Consider the following 7,760-nt stretch of genomic DNA (forward strand, 5'->3'; position numbering starts at 1 on the left):
TGGTATGGAGGGAATACCAATCATTTCTAAGGTTTTTTTTTCTTTTGCATTGTTTTTCTTAAGTTATTTTTGTTTTGGGGCTGGTTTCCCATATTAGGTGTGCTTGCGGGTTAAAGTTTTAAATTAAGACCAATAAATTTAGACCAATCTACACTGATCTAACAGTCAGCTGCCAATAGAAATGGTGAGGTTTGACATGCCAAGATCTGTTGCGTTTTACTTTAGTTGTGTGGAATTCATGTCAGCATAGATAGGACATCATCAAATTTAATTAACTCACTTTATTTTAGTAGTCGATTTTATTTTATTTTATTTTCTCAAAATATCGGTCATCTACTTGAACTTTTCTCATAGTTAGGAAAAAGATATTTTGAAACATTATGCCATTTTCTTTTCTCTTTCTTCCTTAGTTCTTGCACTTTTGAAAATTTATTGAGTTTCAGTTATCTTTAATATCAGTGGACCTAATAATAACTTGGTAGGTGTGAGATGTTTGAGACGTTTACTTCAAATATATTACATGTGGTGCTGACACAAATGTGCCATTCCAACACATCTATGCAAATAAACTCCATGTTATGAGTGGTTTTTTTTTAAACAATTTTAATTTTCAATGTTCAGACATTTTCACACATTTAAGTTTTGAGTGAGTTTGTGTGTTATATTATATCCTTAAGTTCATTTTATGTTCTTCACATTCTTTTATTTCTGTATAAATGTTTGAATTTGTGTTCCAGTGCTGCTAAAAGAAAAAGAAAAATGAAAAAAGAGCTAATGCATATCTTAATTTCGGTTTCCATGTTGCTGCTATATCAGAATTATTGAACGTGTTTTCATGGTGGCTGCATTTCTGTTTTCTGTTTGCATTTACACTCAATTATTTTCACGCATGAAGTGCCTTGGCGGTTACTGGCAGATATTTGCATGAACAGTCTTGCCTCATTTGTGTTTAATGTAATCTAACTTGACTGTTGTCTGACTTCTTCTAGCTGTTATTTTACTTTGTGAAATGAAACGTCTTTCTTGTTTTCAAATATTGTTCCTGCCCACAGTCACAATACCTCACAGTTCTTCAGTCAGAAGTTTATAGAAGAGTAGTAGGATTAAAAAGAGGCATTGAAGCTACAGTTTAAGCCTCCAGGTTTGTTCTTTTAGTAGTTTGTCAGACACACAGTCACCAAACAGCTGTAAAAGCATTATCTTACCAGGTGCATGTAATACTGTGGCAACGCATACAAAATATTGTTTTTAATTTTGTTTAAATTGTATTGAAGCACTCACCCCTTTTTTTCCACCTACACGCCCAAAAATATCCAAAGACGTGGCATTTCAGCAATACCCTCATTTTTGTTTTTGCCCTTGGACACTTACCTCATTTGGACCTATCAGATAATTAAATTATTCAATTTCATTTCAATTTAATAAACCTCAATAATAATAAAAAAATGTGTTACGTTTTTTTTTCTTCAGGAATGACACTATTCATGTGAATCAGACCAAACGTTCTTTTGTCACAGCTGCGGGAGCTTACTCTTCCAACTCAAAAATTAGCTATTCTCAAATGGGTTAGTTGGGTTGAACAGCGTATTGCTGACCTCTGGTGCTTAGAAGATGGGTTGCAGGGAGTTTTTGGCATTATATTAGCCTCAAACATCATGTAAATATTTATATCGTATATTAAATGATAACTTTTTAAAATTATTTTAATTAACACATGATTCATTTCATTCATAATAAACAGAACTGCTTGCGTCTTGCGGAAGAACATTGTAGCCGGAGCTACTTCTCTCTGTTTATGTCTATGAAGAATCACAAAGGTACTGGGTTACTCCGCCGCGGTATCCCCGAAGCAATCTAAAATAGTCCAAATATAAACACTTATTATAGGTGCACCCTAGTAATTCAGGACAAGCTAAAAACACGGTTTGGAAAATGGATTCATGGTGTACTCGCTTATTATGTTCATTTTTATACATTTTGAACACAAACAAAGTTACCGCAGCTCTGATTGGTTGTTTTTTACCGGGAGCGCATGACTTTCTGCAAATGGCAATAGGACCACTGGGAGGAGCCAGAGGAGCTTGATTTTTTCACAGATTATCTGTCTCATATTCTTCTGTCAGGACATAATGACAGGTTTAATAAATATGTTAAAAATAATTCTTTACAAAAGTTCCCTACAGCACCTTTAAATCATTACGAAATGAATAGAAAAAAAAACCGCATCAACATGTCGGGGAAAGCATCTACGATAATAACTCATATTATTGTCTTAGTTTAGGGGTGTGTGGCTGTGTAATTCTACGTAAAAAGATCACATGATCACACTTTTATTTTGAAACAAGTTCGACAGTTCTTTACTTGCCGCTTCCGTTCACTCTGTTGATATTCTTTAGAGTTGCTGCCTTCGCACCAGCTATTCAACCGCGTTCATGGAGGACTGATGCGGGGGAAGTATGTATCAAATCACTTTTAAAATGAATTTGTGTGGAGTATAGAAGCTTTTTACCCTTAAAAAAACAATATATTATTGCATGTTTTATTATCTGTCGAGTGAGTTCTCCAGCTGTCTCAGTGTAGAGATTGCTGTGCAAGTTTTTCTCAAGTGCACATTGCATGAAAGCCTCATATAACGAGACATTACAGCTGGCTAACATGGATTATAATACTAATAAACTAACAAAGTGACCACTGAGTATGGTACAGTTTAATTCTCTTTAGACACAAAAGCTTTGCAGTCTTATTGGAGCCATTCGCATTGTTATGGATCCTTTATGTGGCTGCTGATATTATCTGCTGATACTTTCTGGTTTGTTATGAAAGCTTATGGTTTGGTAGAGGATAAAGTGCAGATATGACACCATCAAAGGAAGGCATGACCTCCCTCATCGACAAGACCATAAAGCTGAGGAAGGAGGAACAGGCTCGGCAGGTTGTCCTGGCATGGGCCGTGTTAAATATGTCTCTGGCTGGGATGATCTACACTGAAATGTGAGTTCAGAAATGCCTTTTATAATCCCTAATGTGATTGTAGTGTCTTCTGAACCATGGCTAACCAAGTCATCTTGTCTTTTAGGTCTGGGAAGCTTCTTAGTAGATACTACAACATAACCTATTGGCCCATCTGGTATATTGGTAAGTGTATAGTAAGAGCTCAAAACGTGTGGGTGATCTATGAGGTTGCTTTTCATCTGACTGGTTTTGTTGGACAGAGCTTGCCCTGGCTTCCCTGTTCAGTATCAATGCGCTTTTTGACTTCTGGAAGTATTTCAAGTACACTATGGCCCCATCCACAATAACCGTCAGTCCAGGACAACATCAGCTTCTTGGGCTCAAGGGCTCAGGTGAGTTAGATAATCTGGAATTAAGTCTTTTGGGTAAAAACAATCATGCACAATGCTATTCCTCGAGGCACAGACAATTTTTGCATACGTTATTTTACTCAAAAATGTGATGTATGGTTCTAAAAGTAAAAATTTGAATCATCAGTATGATGATAAATCTAATACTAGTTGTCACAAACAGCTTTGATGTATGTCCAGTATGAACACTTCCAGCCAATACGAGAGAGTGAAATAAAATTAATAAAAAAAAAGGCCGATCTGGACAGATTCCACCATTACAAAATTGGCCAGGTTGGCCACTAATTAATTGTAGTGATTAGTGAATCAGACAAGCTAAACCAATTAAAAAAAGATTGATAAGTACATTAGAACAAGCTATAAGTATGGGTGCCTGGATGGACTTGCAGTGACTATCATCTTGGCTTTGTGCAATATAGTCTTTATTTTGACATCTGGAATTTACTTCATTGAGAACACCATTGCTTGTGCCACAACACAGCCCTGTATCATAATTGCTGAATAAAATTCAATACTTGTTTCTTACTAATTTTGAGGTGCTGATTTCAAAAATAGTAGCTGCTTTGCTCAAGCATGTTGCACTTTCTCTCAAAAAAATGTGTATATATATATATGTATATATATATATATATATATATATATATATATATATATATATATACACACACACACACACTCACTCACTCACTCACTCACTCATACTTGCAGTATATATTTATGGTATGTGTGTATGTATATGTAAGCGTGTATTTATGAACTAATCAGGTTTGCTGTGTTCACAGGGATACAAGCCTCTCCGCCTCAGAAACAAGAAATGAAGGAAGCTCCAGCCTCCGTGCAGTCGTCTCCTCTGCAGGGACAGAATGTTCTCAGTTTTAGTCCTGCACGACCCTCCAGCACCAGCCCCAAGTTTTCCCCCAGCTGTGTGTCTGGGTTCAGTCCTCCTCTGAGCAGCCATTCTTCAGCAGGAGGACCCTTCTCGCCCTCCATGGCATTTGGCAAGGTTGAGTACTTTGAAATGTTCAAATGAAATTGTATTTTTGATATTATATTCTGTTCACACACCCTCTGCTTTTTATGTCTGCAGGTGTTGAACTATAGTCCATCTCCAAGTTCTTCTCCATACCCAAGCAATCTCGGACCGGCGGAAGGCACCAGTCTCCGTGCTCGGTACCGCACATCCCCGTCAGTCTTTAATTCACCCGGAGGTAAGGAGGAATACATCGATGACCTGAAGACTTTGGAGAAGTTTTTGCGTACAGAGGAGGAGAAAAGCCACCGCAGTCAGCTTGGTAAGAGTTCTGCTTGGACATCGAAGTGTGAATCAAATTGTGGCTGTGCTAAGCAGTGGCCAATGACAATTTTCTTTGCAATATTTCCTTGTTTAGGGAGTCCAGAGTCAACATCTCCAAGACACAGTCCATCGTTCTGGAACTACAGTCGTTCGGTGGGAGATTATGCACAAAGCCTGAGGAAGTTTCAGTATCAGCCAGCCTGCCGTTCACAGGCACCGTCTGCCCATAAAGACGACACCGAGCTGGGCTCTAAACATGCTGCTGAAGAGGTGAGGATCAAATTAATAGCAGGATTTCAAATCATCTTTAGTAAAGAGAAAGAGAGATCATTGCAGAGATTTTCCCACTTATTACAGGTCTGGGCAAGAATCACGACGAGTCGTGCGGTGACTGATAATATCGACAGCTGGACTGCAAAACTGAGAAATGTGAGACCATTACTTTTTTTTGTATGTATGTATTTAGATAACACAATAATACATTTGTTTTTTTAAGTTGTTTAGTATTGACATATTCTTTAAGTAATAATAATAATAGAAAAATAAATAGTTAAGTTAAATGTAATAGTTATTTAAATTTAAGCATTATTGTTATTATTATTTTGTTTTGCTCATTTAATATTTATGTATTCTTTCTTAATTGTTAAATTACCAATAATATTTAAATTATTTTTATATTATATTAAATTGTTATTATACATGGTTTAATTTAAATATGTATTATTTAATTAGCATTAATTATGTTTTTATTTAACATTTTTATTTTAATTTGTAATTTAATTAAATAATTATTTTAATACAAAGTCAATCTTTCTTATTCCAGTGGATCAATGACACCATTCTAGTTCATCTGGTCAAAGAGATCGACTCAGTCAACAGTCAGCTCAGGAGGATGGGTTGTCCTGAGCTCCAGATCGGAGGTAATCTTCTTTTCTGCCAAAGATATTTAGCTGTAAAAGTTTTCATTATGTCTCACCTGTGTTGCCCTTGTTTCATGAAGAGGCCAGCATCAGCAGTCTCAAACAAGCTGCTGTGGTCAAAGCTTCTGCGATCCCCACCCTCAATGCTATCGTACTGTATCTAGATGTCACACCAAACCAGGAGTATCTCATGGAGAGAATCAAGGGTGAGCAGAATATACACACCTGGCCGGGATTGAGCATCATAAATATTTTGACTTTCCATGGTCCTATATCATGAACAGAGATGATGCTGCTGTGTGATTGTTTGTGTCTCTTGCAGAATTAGCCCACAGCGGCTGCATGAGCTCTTTCCGTTGGAATGGAGGAGGAGATCTCAAAAATCGGAAATGGGACACAGACCTTCCGACAGACTCTGCGGTGTGTTTCCATCATTTATTATCATATATTACCAATGCATTTCAGTTTAGAGGAGATCATTACAAATATCATTGACACAAACCCTAACAAACACAGATCCTGATGCATTTGCTGTGTACATACCTGGACTCCCGACTCCCTCCACATCCTAAGTATCCTGACGGAAAAACCTTTACATCCCAGCATTTTATACAGACACCAGATAAACCAGGTATACAGAGACAATGTGTTGCAATTGCAATACCAGTGTTATGGTATTGTACGGTGCTTTTGACATTCGTATTAGTTTCTTTTTTTCTTTTATTAAATCAAGCTAAACTAAATAAAAAAAAAAAAATTGGCATCTACTTGAATATTATTTTTTGTTTCAATTAACTATACCTTTTTTTTATACAGCCTGTTTAATCTATGACTCTGTGAATTTCTAACAGACGTGTCCAACGAGAACCTGTTTTGCATTCATCAAAGTAGCACAAACCCTCCTCATTATCAGCTCGTGTACCAGGGCCACATCTACAGCTTGCCAAAGGTAAGAACGTACTTTCCAGCCGTAATTACTGTGGAGTAACTTTCTGTGACTCATGCTTAATTGTGTTTCCACAGGGCAGAAATAACTTGTTTCATACCATCCTGATGTTCCTCTACATTATCAAAACCAAGGAGTCTGGCATGCTGGGGTGAGTGTAGATTCATCATGTTATCTGTGATTTGGTTGGTTTTAAGGAATTTTGTTGCTTGAAGAGCTGTTTCTATTTTGGATCTTTGGATCTTGAAAGTATGTGTTATTTTGAAGTACAGAATAGAAGAAACCTTTTGCCCCCATTTTTTTTGTACCAGGAGAGTGAATCTGGGTCTTTCAGGAGTGAATGTACTCTGGATCTTCGGCGACTGAGATGTCACACTGCACAAGCCTTGGGATGTGATAAAGACTGATTTTTTTTACCTTTACATTCTTGTAATGCTGCATGTTTTTGAGATGCATTGTACTGTCACATTACTTGCAACTTTAATGCAAATACAGACAAACCACAGAGGTCATTTTAGCTGAGGAAAATGTTTTTAAATTTCAGCACTGACATTTATTACTTGAAACTGTCAAAATGGATCTTGTTCCACTGGTTTTTGTATACATTTTTTTTGATTTATCATACAAGAAAAACAATGTAATTATACATGAATGTAAATTCTTTATGGTTAGTTAAGATGGGTGGACACTGCAGGGGTTATAATTTTTTTTTTTTTTTATCAATTACTAAACCGTTACTGGTAGCTTTTCTTCATGCACTTCGAATGACATGCAACTATGAACAAGCATAAATCTTATTTACTTTTTAAACAACTTGGTGTAATGATGTTTACTTGCTCTCAGTGATGGGCTTTTCTTATTTCTCCTCACTGTTATTATGACAATATACAGAAGAGCTGGGATGACAGATGATCCCGATCTTGAATGCCAAATTACATATTAGACAAGAAATGTTAATGTTGTTTGTATTTTATACTGTGTCTGAAGTGAAACTTGAAGTGGAATGAGCTTCCATGTTTGTCTTTGGTTTTCAAATGAATAAATTCCCAGCATTGTTTTTTACTCTGTCTTGAACTCTATTCCCAGTGTTAACCACTGGATGGTAGTGATGCACACCAACAAATAATTATAAACGGTAAGAATATAGGTTTTATTTTTAGATTTTATCCAGTTTTCGCTGGAACTACAAGTTAAATTTCCTAGAATGCTATAGAATCCTGAAATTGAATTCTTTTTAA

The 7,760-nt window shown here is 36.4% G+C and overlaps 1 protein-coding gene across 1 annotated transcript; it reads left to right on the forward strand.

Moving 5' to 3' along the window:
• Positions 1 to 2,332: 2,332 nt before the first annotated feature.
• On the forward strand, positions 2,333 to 7,584 carry LOC113059954 (transmembrane protein 209-like). The gene is made up of 15 exons (XM_026228676.1): positions 2,333 to 2,454; positions 2,824 to 2,991; positions 3,077 to 3,135; positions 3,213 to 3,344; positions 4,145 to 4,365; positions 4,450 to 4,654; positions 4,751 to 4,926; positions 5,014 to 5,085; positions 5,480 to 5,576; positions 5,657 to 5,782; positions 5,899 to 5,996; positions 6,093 to 6,207; positions 6,428 to 6,525; positions 6,600 to 6,673; positions 6,834 to 7,584. Exons 2-15 carry the CDS (start codon positions 2,855 to 2,857, stop codon positions 6,886 to 6,888), a joined length of 1,665 nt encoding a protein of 554 aa, XP_026084461.1. The 5' UTR covers positions 2,333 to 2,454; positions 2,824 to 2,854; the 3' UTR covers positions 6,889 to 7,584.
• Positions 7,585 to 7,760: the final 176 nt, after the last annotated feature.

Source organism: Carassius auratus, chromosome 4 (genome assembly GCF_003368295.1).
Source record: "Carassius auratus strain Wakin chromosome 4, ASM336829v1, whole genome shotgun sequence".
Taxonomy (NCBI): domain Eukaryota; kingdom Metazoa; phylum Chordata; class Actinopteri; order Cypriniformes; family Cyprinidae; genus Carassius; species Carassius auratus.